At 46.7% G+C, this 14,856-nt stretch overlaps 1 protein-coding gene across 2 annotated transcripts in view; it reads right to left on the minus strand.

The window, feature by feature from the left end:
• Positions 1-173: 173 nt before the first annotated feature.
• Positions 174-14,856, minus strand: part of med13a (mediator complex subunit 13a) — a 116,178-nt gene continuing 101,495 nt past the window's right edge. For both annotated transcript variants that reach the window (XM_042326826.1, XM_042326825.1), the window contains exons 18-30: positions 14,013-14,236; positions 12,851-13,040; positions 12,215-12,626; positions 11,857-12,067; positions 9,250-9,441; positions 7,624-7,847; positions 7,143-7,285; positions 6,856-7,014; positions 6,048-6,236; positions 5,745-5,896; positions 4,001-4,165; positions 3,524-3,624; positions 174-1,266 (exon numbers count right to left, since the gene is read on the minus strand). In XM_042326826.1, the coding sequence (XP_042182760.1) occupies positions 1,134-1,266; positions 3,524-3,624; positions 4,001-4,165; positions 5,745-5,896; positions 6,048-6,236; positions 6,856-7,014; positions 7,143-7,285; positions 7,624-7,847; positions 9,250-9,441; positions 11,857-12,067; positions 12,215-12,626; positions 12,851-13,040; positions 14,013-14,236 (2,495 nt within the window). In that variant the 3' untranslated portion in view covers positions 174-1,133. The remainder of the gene's footprint in view (positions 1,267-3,523; positions 3,625-4,000; positions 4,166-5,744; positions 5,897-6,047; positions 6,237-6,855; positions 7,015-7,142; positions 7,286-7,623; positions 7,848-9,249; positions 9,442-11,856; positions 12,068-12,214; positions 12,627-12,850; positions 13,041-14,012; positions 14,237-14,856) is intronic.

Raw genomic sequence — 14,856 nt, forward strand, 5'->3', positions numbered from 1 at the left:
TGATTACAGCTGCGCTATATTCTTTTTTATTCCTCTGTCAAGATCTGTCACCAGACAGGGGTCAAACCTGAGGTCAGCTACATCCAAAAGAAGCCTATGGTTTTCTTCCAAATAATTGCACCTCACAATCCCTCTCCCAGTAAGCAAGAACCACAACAAATGCACAGGTAAAATTGAGTTGACGCACTTTATTCCTAAAACAGAAGCCGCACCACCCATCGCTGGCACGGCATTCATATATAATTATTTATATATATTGCCGTTTATTTTTTTTTGTCTAAATGTGTGGTATAAAATACTATATATGACAATGTACCTCTTTATTTGAACACAGTGAACTTCATTGCTGTACAAGTCCTCTGCTGCTACAGCTTAGCTGTAAATCCTCCACGCACAAAGGCATGGACATAATTCTCCAATCTACTTCTTCTGTACATCGTGACAATACAAATATTCTGTCCCCAATACAAAAAATAATACTCTAAAAGCAAACTACTGCGACTTTATTTCATTTTTCTGGGGGGTTTTGTTTGTTTTTTAATTAAGAAGATTACATATATCTTAGACCAATTGCCTTAAAGCAGGAAGGCGATATAAACCTTCAAGATATTTATTATATATAAAAGAGATTAAGACAAATCATACATTTAAAAACGTACAATAAATAAGATAGATGCAGGCATTTCATTTGGATAAAATGTCATCCAAAGGAAAAAAGGGAATTTTTCGGGTCTTAAAACCAAGGATCCATTCAAGTGTTTCGATCACTGAAATGAGACTTGATTTCCAATACTTTACATGTTTCCCAAACGGTTTTGCCACAGTGTTACCATGGCATTACCACAGCAAATACAATGGCAACCGAGATCTCTCTCTTTTTCTCTTGTTCCTGTTATTAGCATCACCCGTTCCAGAAATCTCCCTTCTTCTTCTTCCACCACAGTGGTAGGAGCGGACTGAGATGTTTCTATGACCCGTTTCTATTGCCGTCGCTACGGCCAAGGCATTCCTTCCATCCAGCAGCCTTCTCTAATCTACTCCTATTCAAGTCCAGCATCACCCTGCCAGGTTGGCATTTCCTTTGGCATGTCCCCTAATTGTCTCCCCTTCCCCTCCACCCTTTAGGCTATTTGTTACAACATCTTCATGATGAAGTTGTACATCTGGTTGAGCACCACAAAGTGGATGGGCAGACAGGAGCGCCGATCCTGCGTCGCGGGGTCACACGTCAACCAGGAAAGGGCATTGTACTGCTCCAGCACAAATCTACAGAGGGAAGGAGAGAGGAGGAGTTATTCACAACGAACACACCTCTCAAAGTGAGCACAAACCTTGAGATCAAGTGGAATACATTACTCTCTCTTTGATAAGCACTTTAGATATACCAGAAATTGATTGAAAGCATGTCCTAAGATCTTTAATGGCTGAGCCGTGGATGAGATTGACCCTTTGACTGCGGAGTGTATTTGTGACCGCATAATGTGTGCGTGTGTGGTCTCATTTTTATATCCTCGTGGGGACCTGAAATCCACAAAAGTCCCCACAAGGATGGAAAAATATATATATTATCCCTCGTGGGTACATTTCCCACATCCCCACGAGGACAAAGGCTATTTTAAGCTTAGGTGTTAGGTTTAGTGTTACGGTTATAATTAGGGTTAGGGGTTAGGGAAAATAGGATTTTGAATGGAAATACATTTCTGTGTATGTGTGTGTTTGCTAGGGATGGGAATTTGACATTTTTTGACTGTTCGAGTACTCACATGTTTTTTTTTTTAATCAAATGGAAAAACACATTTTTAGAACACAAGGTCCGTGCTGGAAAAACATAAAGTAGGTGCACATTTATCTATATGCCATCAGATAGCAACAATGATTAATTCATCATAACCATTACGTACATTACTCAGTATGTGTGTGTAGAGGGAGCGGTCGGAACGCAACTGAGTGAATGAGATATGGAGGGGAAAGGACATTTAGGGAGAAGAACAGTGCGATGCTTGGATTGGTTTCTTTTTTGTTGTGCCTCGCAAATGCACATGTACAAATGGACACTAGAGTCAAAACAAATGAATGTTGTCTTCAAGACAAAATGTCACTTGCCTGTTCGGGCAGCCACAAAGCACATTCCACCATATAGTTTTACAGTATTTGACGTCCGTTCGAGTACTCAAATATTCCGCCCTAACAGATCCACAGATGATGCAATCTCTATTACACTCCACACGGCCCTTTCCCACCTGGACAAAAGGAACACTTATGCGAGAATGCTATTCATTGACGACAACTCAGTGTTCAACATCATAGTGCCCTCAAAGCTCATCACTAAGTGAAGGACCCTGGGACTAAACACCTCCCTCTGCAACTGGATTCTGGACTTCCTGACGGGCCGCCCCCCAAGTGGTAAGGGTAGGCAACAACACATCCGTCAAGCTGATCCTCAACATGGGGGCCCCTCAGGGAGTACACCATCACTAGGTTTGCCGATGACAACAGTGGTAGGCCTGATCACCGAGAACGACGAGACAGCCTATAGGAGGTCAGAGTGTGGTGCCAGGTCAACAATCTCTCCCTCAACGTGCTCAAGACAAAGGAGATGATTGTGGACTACAGGAAAAGGAGGACCGAGCACGCCCCCATTCTCAGCGATGGGGCTGTAGAGGAGCAGGTTGAGAGCTTCAAGTTCCTCGGTGTCCACATCACCAACAAACTATCATGGTCAAAGCACACCAAGACAGTCGTGAAGAGGGCACGACAAAACTTATTCTCCCTCAGGAGACTGAAAAGATTTGGCATGGGTCCTCAGATCCTCAAAAGGTTGTACAGCTGCACAATCGAGAGCATCCACATGCTCTTGACTGGTTGCATCACTGCCTGGTATGGCAACTGCTCAGCCTCGACCGCAAGGCACTACAGAGGGCCCAGTACATCACTGGGGCAAAGCTTCCTGCCATCCAGGACCTCTATACCAGGCGGTGTCAGAGGAAGGCCTTAAAAATTGTTAAAGACTCCAGCCTCCCTAGTTATAGACTTTTCTCTCCGCTACCGCATGACATGCGGTACCGGAGAGCCAAGACTAGGTCCAACAGGCTTCTAAACAGCTTCTGCCCCCAAGCCATAAGACTCCTGAACATCTAGTCAAATGGCTACCCAGACTATTTGCATTGCCCCCCTTTACACTGCTGCAACTCTGTTATTATCTATGCATAGTCACTTTAATAACTCTACCTACATGTACATATTACCTCAATTACCTCGACTAACCGGTGCCCCCGCACATTGACTCTGTACCGGTACCCCCTGTATATAGCCTCGCTATTGTTATTTTACTGCTGCTTTTTAATGATTAGTTATTTTTATTTCTTATTCATATGGGTGGGTATTTATTTACTATTTTGTTTAAACTGCACTGTTGGTTAGGGCTTGTAAGTAAGTATTTCACTGTTGTATTTGGTGAATGTGACAAATAACATTTGATTTGATTTGAATTACTTGATTACTCATGCCCATCCCCAATGTTTACCTGAGCACGTCTGAGGTCTGATTGGAGTCGAGTGGGTGGGAGTGTTTGCTGTGCAGCAGTTCATCTGATTGCACTGAAGACACGTGGAGATGCAGAGAGGCCTGGGGAAAGACAAGACACAAAGGAAGTCAGTGACAGGCCTAGCTAAACCATTCACACAGTAACAGAGCAAACAAAAGTCTGTCAATCACTGATATCTGGAGCAAGTGAATACAATCTAGGTTCAAATAAAATGATGTGTTAATTAACTATGATCGCTTGATACAGAATCTTGTCAAGTCAAAAGCAATGATTTGAAAAATGAATATTAACAATGACGTCAAAGTGGCATTAGATCAGAAGACATATTATAATCCAGAGCCTGTATTCACAAAGCGTCTCAGACTACAAGAATGTTGATCCTAGATCAGCACTCGTACTCTGAGACAATATGAATATGGGCCAAGGAGTATGAGTGCAGATGCCTGACAGATTTACCTTGAGGAAAAGGGGACACTGGTTCTGAGCTTGAGGGCAGGCTGACCAGAACCAGTCAGGCAGTGGGCCGGCTTTGGCTGTGGACACAAAGTAGCCCAGGGCCAGGGGCTGCTGCAGGATGTTAGGAGCTTCATCGTGGGACTCCATCCGGTCTGTACTCTGGCCCTGGAAGGGAAGAGGAGGGGGATGAGTTCATCTCTGGCGTGTAATAATGTACACTGTAAAAGTAGTTTTGTTTTTTCATACATTACAGAACTGTTCAAGAAAACTAAGTAGCACAAATCTACTTTATTAAGTTACTTAACTTAAATGTCATCTTTGTGTTCATCTTAAAGGGGCAATCTGCCATTGAAACAATAACAAAGCAGTAGCCTGTCACTGTTTTGGTTAAAAGCTGAGGGCTGGAGTAATGTAACTCTCAAATTCATAGACATATGAGATAATTATACTTTTAACCATGTTTTCTGTTGATACAATGTAAAAACAAATCGTTTGAATTACTCTGTTTACAAAGAAGAGAAACCAGCTTATTTATTATTATGACGGGGGTATCAAATCAAATCAAATTGTATTGGTCAGATACACATGGTTAGCAGATGTTAATGTGAGTGTAGCGAAATGCTTGTGCTTCTAGTTCCGACAATGCAGTAATAACCAACGAGTAATCTAACCTAACAATTCCACAATTACTACCTTATACACAATGGGATAAAGAATATGTACATAAAGATATATGAATGAGTGATGGAACAGAACGGCATAGGCAAGATGCAGTGGATGGTATCGAGTACAGTATATACATATGAGAAGAGTAATGTAGAGTATGTAAACATTATATTATATTAAGTGGCATAGTTAAAGTGGCTAGTGATACATGTATTACATAAAGATGCAGTAGATGATATAGAGTACAGTATATACATATACATATGAGATGAGTAATGTAGAGTATGTAAACATTATATTATATTAAGTGGAATTGTTTAAAGTGCTAGTGATACATTTTTACATCAATATACATTATTAAAGTGGCTGGAGTTGAGTCAGTATGTTGGCAGCAGCCACTCAATGTTAGTGGTGGCTGTTTAACAGTCTGATGGCCTTGAGATAGAAGCTGTTTTTCAGTCTCTCGGTCCCAGCTTTGATGCACCTGTACTGACCTCGCCTTCTGGATGATAGCGGGGTGAACAGGCAGTGGCTCGGGTGGTTGTTGTCCTTGATGACATTTAAACTAAGCTCATGAGGCACTTATAAGTTTTAAATGCTTCAATAATCAATGGGTATATTTAATTAATTTAAAAGTATGAAAATGGATGTAGCAACTGCAGATTGTGTCACTTCTGTTCCGCTCTTACCCCCCTGGCGTCTGCCGTGCATCACTCACTCTTATCATCTATTACGCACACCTGCCTTCCCTTGTCACGCGCATCAGCGACATTGGACTCACCTGGACTCATTCAAGCATCTGTTTATTTCCCCTATATTTGTCAGTTTCCTTGCTCTGTTCCCTGCTGCTGCACTGATGGTTTTTTGTCTGTATTATCAGATTACTGGCGCTGTTACCGTCTCGTTCCATGTCCGTTCTGTATGAAATGTTTTACTTCCTGTACCTGCTTCGTCTCTCCAGCGTCATCCATGTGACAGATTGCCCCTTTAAGTTCAAGTTTTTTCCTCAATACAGTCTGTGCTGGAGTACCTCTTATAGTCTACACAGGTGAGACATGTTGTGGTGTGGTGGGCCTACCTTGCTGCCGTCTCCCCCCTGGTGGTAGTGGCCGCCGGGGGAGTGTACGGGCGAGGTGGTGGGCGAGGCGGGCAGGATATTGATGATGTCGGGGTCCACCAGGTCGTTCTCCTGGTCCAGCAGGTCAAAGATCCCAATGGCGTCCGACCCATCTGGACAGAGGAGAAGAGGAGAGAAACTCAAAAAAACGACTTCTTTCCAATGGACTAAATCAATTATTTTCAATAAGGTTAATTAAGAAAAAGGTCAGGTCAAAGTTGAGAGGTGAGGCCAGAGGGGGGAGCAGAGGTACAGTAGACTCACCGGGGATGGGGTTGAAGGCGATATCTATGTTGGTGTCAGTAGTGTAGTTGGAGCTAGCCACCTGGACAAAGGCTGAGGTGGGGAACACCAGGATGTGGGTACAGGATGTGTCCTGAGGAGTACTCAGCTGGGACGTCTGCATGTTCAGAGTGGTGCTGCGGCCGAACACTGAGCCTGTAGACACAGAGTCTGGAGAGAGAGAGGAAGTCAGGTTCACAATGTGTTCATCTTCACTGAATCTACATTGAACACAGACAGTATACACACCAATGGAAACAGGTGACATCTGCTATAGCTATCATGCATTAATCAGTCAATTAATTAGAAACAACACTTCATTAATGCAGCAAAAATGTAAGTGGTGCCAATAAAAGCAACCTCGATCTTTCAACTGGCCATTATTATTCAGTCCAGTGCTCTATTGTATTTTATAATTATCATTGGATCTGTGGAGTATAACCCACAATGTCTGGGTCAAAGCCAAGTCCTGGGAGAGGAGACATCCATCTCCTTTAACCAAAACCACTGGTCCGGAGGGACCCGTCCAGCCCCTCCTCATATACAGCAGTAAACCCATATTATACACCCACAGTATGAATGGTCCATGCCAATCTCCATCACATCACACAGAAATCAATGGAGTTTGAGAAGCAGTGGTTTATGACTGAGAGAACCAGTGGTTTATGGCTGAGAGAAGCACTGTCCTCAGACCCATCAATCTGATAACAACAGGGAGCGACATGCATTATGATAGGCTACCATCATCCATCAGACACACACACACACAAAGGGCTGGAGAACGTAGTACCTGGCATGATGACAAAGGAGCCCTGAGGCTCCATGGCGACTAGGCAAGCGCTAAGGATGCTGGGAGTGTCGGAGGCAGAGATGCCACACATACGACACACCTCCTTGAGACGGCGACTCAGAGACTGCAGGTTCCTCCTGCTCAACAGAATACTCCAGTCTGGGACCGAGGCAGAAAGGAAAGAGAGAGAGGGGAAGAGAGAGAGAGAGATGAGTGAGTGAACGAGTAAGACAAAATAAACTCAAGAAAATAAACGTTTAACAGTAAAATAGAAGGCTCCACCTCACCTTTCAACTCGCCATGACCCATTCTGCCCAGTCGACCAATCACCACCCTCCATGGCACTGATGTCATCTGCACCAGTCCCAAGCACCAATCCCACAGCTTCTGCAGGCCCGACCTCCGGGCAGAGCCTTTTTTCCTCCGCGCTCTATGTCGAAACAAAAACACACACACACATTCTGTCACACACTGAAACGACAGCTGAACATTTAACACAACACTCATTACTACAAATCACTAGAGTTGGCAGGTTGGAAGGAAAGTTGTAGATTGTTGACCTTGTAATATTCATTACTATACTTCATTATTAGACAGTTTTCATCATTACCTGGTATTTCGTAAAAAAACGAAAAACTCAATGCAAAACAAACATCGTTTTGCTTAAAAAAACAACAACTGTTAGCTGCAATAGCCTGCCATTTGTAATGCTCTGCTCTGCTCGAGGTTTGCTGACTCTAGATGGTGGTGAGGATGATGTGGTCCCACCTGTTGGGCACGTCGATGCTGATGATGCAGGTCTCCAGCAGCTCTCCGTACAGGTCGGTGCAGGTGGCCAGGAGCCAGCGCTGGTCGTGGGACAGGCAGTAGCCCACAAACAGCACGTTGTACTTTTGAGAGGCCTCCCCGAACGTCTCCCCCAGCTCTGTCTGCTTGTCCTTGGTCGGCGCCAGGATGAACGGAGGCGTGTATAGCCGCAAACACTCTGGTCTCTGTTGGGCGACGAGAGAGGAGTCAAAGGTTAGGGGTTATACAAGGGTCATGTTTATTAGGTAGAACATGTTTTGAAACTGGGAGGTACTACTTCAATTTTAAATAACACTGATATCTTTTTGTTTTCCATTGCAACATGTTTGGGTACATTGTGCCCTCCTGAACACAATTCAGGACTTAAATCTATCTACTCCAGGACTAGAAAGACACATGAGAATCACTGAGTTGGTTAGTCGGCTGAGCCAACATTCCAAAAGTATCACTACTGTTGTCCCCTCTCCCCACCCAAATCCCTGAAGAGATGACATTTATCCAGCTTGCTAAGTAGCTCTAGTACCCACTCCACTCCACTGTGTACAGGGGGAAATGCAATGTAGTGGCTGGCTGGCCTGAGAGAGTTAAATAGGATTGGGTGCCAGTCTAGGGCCTCTCCCTGTCTAAACCTGCAGCCTGGAATCCATTAGGGAGGTCTCAGGGAGCTAGCCAAGCAGATAATGGAAAGAAAACTGTAGAGAAGGAAGAGGGTTATAAGTTCGACTGGTCTTGTTCCAGGACTAAGGGGGTTAGTATAACCCTCTCTCCAGCTCAGTGCTCCCTCTCTATGGAGCAGAGGGCTGAGGAGCTGAGGGCTGGAGAGCAGAGGGCTCGAGAGCTGAGGAGCAGAGGGCGAAGGAGAAGAGGGCTGAGGAGCAGAGGGCTAAGGAGAAGAGGGCTGTGGAGCAGAGGGCTGGAGCAGAGGGCTGAGGAGCAGAGGGCTGAGGAGCAGAGGGCTGGAGAGCAGAGGGCTGAGGAGCAGAGGGCTGAGGAGCAGAGGGCTGTGGAGCAGAGGGCTGAGGAGCAGAGGGCTGTGGAGCAGAGGGCTAATTAGCAGAGGGCTGAGGAGCAGAGGGCTAAGGAGAAGAGGGCTGTGGAGCAGAGGGCTAAGGAGCAGAGGGCTGAGGAGCAGAGGGCTGGCAGAGCAGAGGGCTGTGGAGCAGAGGGCTGAGGAGCAGAGGGCTGTGGAGCAGAGGGCTGAGGAGCAGAGGGCTGAGGAGGGCAGAGGGCTGAGGAGGGCTGTGGAGCAGAGGGCTGAGGAGCAGAGGGCTGGAGAGCAGAGGGCTGAGGAGCAGAGGGCTGAGGAGCAGAGGGCTGAGGAGCAGAGGGCTGGAGAGCAGAGGGCTGAGGAGCAGAGGGCTGAGGAGCAGAGGGCTGTGGAGCCGGTCTGCTGGTTTACTGCTCTCCCTCCACTTCATTCATCCATTCAAGTCAATGCTTTCCTACAACTGGTTTCCCCACTCTAAATCAAATCACTGATTCAGACACAGCTGTCCCTGTGGTCCAGACATGCCAATCTCTGGTGATAAAGCTGCATATTAGTTAGGATCATGTCAGGATAATGTTGGTCAGTGATGAGTTGTGTACCTCTGGGCTCTTCAGTGCAGTGTCGATGGCCAGGCCAGGGCCAAAGCCGGTTAGTGACTTGACGTTGGTGGATCCGGGGAGGGGCCGCCTGCACTGGGAGAACACTGAGAAGGCCAGGGACTTGAGGTGTTGAGCGTAGATATGACGCTCCTCGCTCCTCACCGGCTGGAGCAGGTACTGGCACGGGATGATCTGAGAGGTGCATACCAGCAGGTCAGCATACAACGCTAATAAAACTACTGTGCATTACATACAGCGCTAATAAAACTACTGTACATTACATACAGCGCTAATAAAACTACTGTACATTACATACAGCGCCCTGTTCTGTCTTCTTTCATACTGATTGTCCCGTCTGACATCTTTAGTAGTAAAGCAAAGTCTTAGCAAATGTTAGTGATAGTTTATTCTAAATAAACAGACACTTCTTGACAATGCCAGGCACAATATTTCATCAACACACACAGACTTGTGTTGAGGTTTCCTGTACAGAGTCAGAGTTGTGTTGAGGTTACCTGTACAGAGACAGAGTTGTGTTGAGGTTACCTGTACAGAGACAGAGTTGTGTTGAGGTTACCTGTACAGAGACAGAGTTGTGTTGAGGTTACCTGTACAGAGACAGAGTTGTGTTGAGGTTACCTGTACAGAGACAGAGTTGTGTTGAGGTTACCTGTACAGAGACAGAGTTGTGTTGAGGTTACCTGTACAGAGACAGAGTTGTGTTGAGGTTACCTGTACAGAGACAGAGTTGTGTTGAGGTTACCTGTACAGAGACAGAGTTGTGTTGAGGTTACCTGTACAGAGACAGAGTTGTGTTGAGGTTACCTGTACAGAGACAGAGTTGTGTTGAGGTTACCTGTACAGAGACAGAGTTGTGTTGAGGTTACCTGTACAGAGACAGAGTTGTGTTGAGGTTACCTGTACAGAGACAGAGTTGTGTTGAGGTTACCTGTACAGAGACAGAGTTGTGTTGAGGTTACCTGTACAGAGACAGAGTTGTGTTGAGGTTACCTGTACAGAGACAGAGTTGTGTTGAGGTTACCTGTACAGAGACAGAGTTGTGTTGAGGTTACCTGTACAGAGACAGAGTTGTGTTGAGGTTACCTGTACAGAGACAGAGTTGTGTTGAGGTTACCTGTACAGAGACAGGGTTGTGTTGAGGTTACCTGTACAGAGACAGAGTTGTGTTGAGGTTACCTGTACAGAGACAGAGTTGTGTTGAGGTTACCTGTACAGAGACAGAGTTGTGTTGAGGTTACCTGTACAGAGACAGAGTTGTGTTGAGGTTACCTGAGTTGTGTTGAGGTTACCTGTACAGAGACAGAGTTGTGTTGAGGTTACCTGTACAGAGACAGAGTTGTGTTGAGGTTACCTGTACAGAGACAGAGTTGTGTTGAGGTTACCTGTACAGAGACAGAGTTGTGTTGAGGTTACCTGTACAGAGACAGAGTTGTGTTGAGGTTACCTGTACAGAGACAGGGTTGTGTTGAGGTTACATGTACAGAGACAGAGTTGTGTTGAGGTTACCTGTACAGAGACAGAGTTGTGCTGAGGTTACCTGCACAGAGACAGAGTTGTGTTGAGGTTACCTGTACAGAGACAGAGTTGTGTTGAGGTTACCTGTACAGAGACAGAGTTGTGTTGAGGTTACCTGTACAGAGACAGAGTTGTGTTGAGGTTATCTGTACAGAGACAGAGTTGTGTTGAGGTTACCTGCACAGAGACAGACTTGTGTTGAGGTTACCTGTACAGAGACAGAGTTGTGTTGAGGTTACCTGTACAGAGACAGAGTTGTGTTGAGGTTACCTGTACAGAGACAGAGTTGTGTTGAGGTTACCTGTACAGAGACAGAGTTGTGTTGAGGTTACCTGTACAGAGACAGAGTTGTGTTGAGGTTACCTGTACAGAGACAGAGTTGTGTTGAGGTTACCTGTACAGAGACAGAGTTGTGTTGAGGTTATCTGTACAGAGACAGAGTGTGTGTTATCTGTACAGAGACAGAGTTGTGTTGAGGTTACCTGTACAGAGACAGAGTTGTGTTGAGGTTACCTGTACAGAGACAGAGTTGTGTTGAGGTTACCTGTACAGAGACAGAGTTGTGTTGAGGTTACCTGTACAGAGACAGAGTTGTGTTGAGGTTACCTGTACAGAGACAGAGTTGTGTTGAGGTTACCTGTACAGAGACAGGGTTGTGTTGAGGTTACCTGTACAGAGACAGAGTTGTGTTGAGGTTACCTGTACAGAGACAGACTTGTGTTGAGGTTACCTGTACAGAGACAGAGTTGTGTTGAGGTTACCTGTACAGAGACAGGGTTGTGTTGAGGTTACCTGTACAGAGACAGAGTTGTGTTGAGGTTACCTGTACAGAGACAGAGTTGTGTTGAGGTTACCTGTACAGAGACAGACTTGTGTTGAGGTTACCTGTACAGAGACAGGGTTGTGTTGAGGTTACCTGTACAGAGACAGGGTTGTGTTGAGGTTACCTGTACAGAGACAGAGTTGTGTTGAGGTTACCTGTACAGAGACAGGGTTGTGTTGAGGTTACCTGTACAGAGACAGAGTTGTGTTGAGGTTACCTGTACAGAGACAGACTTGTGTTGAGGTTACCTGTACAGAGACAGCGTTGCGGATGTGTGGTGGGAGGAACTGGAGCATCTCCAGGTAGCAGCGCAGCAGTCCCAGGGTCCACACACTGGACCCCGCCTCAGGCTCCTCATAGGTGAAGGGGTCCACAATGTACACCACGATGGCCGGGGGGTATGTGATGGCGTGAGACTCTCCGTCCGTCGGCACACCCACCTTCTCTCGCTCCATGGTGCTGGAGAGGGGGACAAGAGCGAGAGGGGAGTTAGGACGAGGAATGGGAATTCCCTCCAGGCACTGTGTGTGTGTGTGTGTGTGTGTGTGTGTGTGTGTGTGTGTGTGTGTACATATGAGTGAATGCGGACCCTGGTGTTGTAGCTACCTCTCTAGGGGTTCAGTGGGTGCCTGGCTGGCTGAGTCCCCCCCGGGGAGTCCTGTGTTCTGCTGGCCCAGCTGCCCTCCCTGGGTGCCACCATCCAGGCCCTGGTTCTGCAAGCCCATGGTCCCAAAGGGAGGGAAAGAGCTGGGCTTGGCAGACTGCATCCCGCTGCTGGGCGCACTACCTGATGATGCCACGCTGTTGGTACTGTTGGCTACACCCGTGCTGTTGCTAGGCGCACTGCCGCTGCTGTTGGGGAGGGAGGGGCCTCCGGGGGTCACTGAGTTTTGGGGGCCGGTCGAGGTGGTGGAGGAGGAGCCGGAGGATTGCATGGATGAGGATTGGCTGGAGGCAGGAGGGGGGGTGGGCTGTGCGAGGAGGGAGCTGTGTAAAGGCTGCGCAGCGAGGTATGGAGCTGAGGAGAGAGACAGGAGCAGAAAGCACAGGTTAACAGTAGTCAAACAACCTTTAACACAATCTCATTCATAAGCTATGTGAACGACCTCGCATTAGACTTTACAAACCAATATATATATATATATATATAGAAAAATAGAAATATTGTTGTAAAATGTTGTAAAACCATGTTCTTGGCAATATGGGCATGGGAGGTCCGACCGTGTCGTCACCGGAACCTACCAAGGTCGTAGCGGCAGACTTGAGCGTAAAGCTTGAGCTTGGCGAAGGCGTCGCTGTTACCACTGGCAGCCTTAAGGAACCAATCGCTGACGGGCTGCTCTGCCAGCTTCTTGGCGGCCGCTCCACCCACTCTCACGATGCCGTCCGGGTGGTCTTTTGAGATGGGGCGGTGTTGGCCCAGACGACATGACTGCAGGGCACATGGAGAGTGGGGGTAGGGATGGAAGGAGAAGGAGGAGGGAGGGAGGGAAAGAGAGGAGGGGTGGCGGAATGGTTAGACAACAGCACAGGATCGAACAACTTGAGTGAACGTATGTCGAGGTAGACAGTCCAATAAGGAATGGTACAGAACTGAAGGAGACAGGCTATTGTTTCTGTCATCAATACGTACAGTAGGCTCGGATAGCAAGGTATGGTTCCATTTCATTCAATAATTGAAAAGTGCCCTTTGTTTTCAATTAGGTGTTTTTCTATTTATCACACTGACATTTCAATTCACTTCCCAAAATGTCATATCCTCTTAACTCCCAACTCCTATGGTCATATCCTCTTAACTCCCAACTGCTATGGTCATATCCTCTTAACTCCCAAGGTCATATCCTCTTAACTCCCAACTGCTATGGTCATATCCTCTTAACTCCCAACTCCTATGGTCATATCCTCTTAACTCCCAACTCCTATGGTCATATCCTCTTAACTCCTAACTCCTATGGTCATATCCTCTTAACTCCTAACTCCTATGGTCATATCCTCTTAACTCCCAACTGCTATGGTCATATCCTCTTAACTCCCAACTCCTATGGTCATATCCTCTTAACTCCCAACTCCCAAGGTCATATCCTCTTAACTCCTAACTCCTATGGTCATATCCTCTTAACTCCCAACTCCTATGGTCATATCCTCTTAACTCCTAACTCCTATGGTCATAGCCTCTTAACTCCCAACTCCTATGGTCATATCCTCTTAACTCCTAACTCCTATGGTCATATCCTCTTAACTCTCAACTCCTATGGTCATAGCCTCTTAACTCTCAACTCCTATGGTCATTTTCATTATTTTTTTTATTTTTCCTGAAGAAAAACGTCTTGCTTCAGCTCTCCAAAGATGCCCCATCTCTTGCATGGTAAATGGACGTTAACGTTGTAACGTTCTCCAGCCTTACTTCGTAGACGGCGGTGAGGTCCCTGAAGAAGTTCTTGGCCCCCTGGAGCAGGGCCTCGTTGTCGGGACAGACCACCAGATAGCCCACGTCCCTGTGGGAGCCGAAGGGGTCCAGCAGCAGCTTCTCCCAGTAGGGCAGGCCGAAGGGCGACAGCACCACAAAGTCATACTCATAACCCACCAGGAAGGTAGGGATGGGCAGGGGCTCAGGAGACTCATCTGTGCCTGATGAAAGGAAGAAGGAGGGAGGGGGAGGAGAAGGAAGGATGCAGGAAGAGAGAGGCAGGAGAGAGAAGAGAAGGTGAAGAGATGAGTAGGGGGGCAGGAGTGAGGAGTGGAGAGGTATAAGAGAAGGTGAAGAGGAGGAGAGGAACAGGAGTGAGGAGTGGAGAGGTATAAGAGAAGGTGAAGAGGAGGAGAGAGGAGCAGGAGTGGAGAGGTATAAGAGAAGGTGAGAGGTATAAGAGAAGGTGAAGAGGAGGAGAGGAACAGGAGTGAGGAGTGGAGAGGTATAAGAGAAGGAGAAGAGGAGGAGAGGAACAGGAGTGAGGAGTGGAGAGGTATAAGAGAAGGTGAAGAGGAGGAGAGGAGCAGGAGTGAGGAGTGGAGAGGTATAAGAGAAGGTGAAGAGGAGGAGAGGAACAGGAGTGAGGAGTGGAGAGGTATAAGAGAAGGAGAAGAGATGAGTAGGGAGTAGGAGTGAGGAGTGGAGAGGTATAAGAGAAGAAGGTGAAGAGGAGGAGAGGAACAGGAGTGAAGAGAGGTATAAGAGAAGGTGAAGAGGAGGAGAGGAGCAGGAGTGAGGAGTGGAGAGGTATAAGAGAAGGTGAAGAGATGAGTAGGGA

The sequence above is a fragment of the Oncorhynchus tshawytscha genome, linkage group LG09 (assembly GCF_018296145.1).
Source record: "Oncorhynchus tshawytscha isolate Ot180627B linkage group LG09, Otsh_v2.0, whole genome shotgun sequence".
In the NCBI taxonomy this organism is placed as follows: Eukaryota; Metazoa; Chordata; class Actinopteri; order Salmoniformes; family Salmonidae; genus Oncorhynchus; species Oncorhynchus tshawytscha.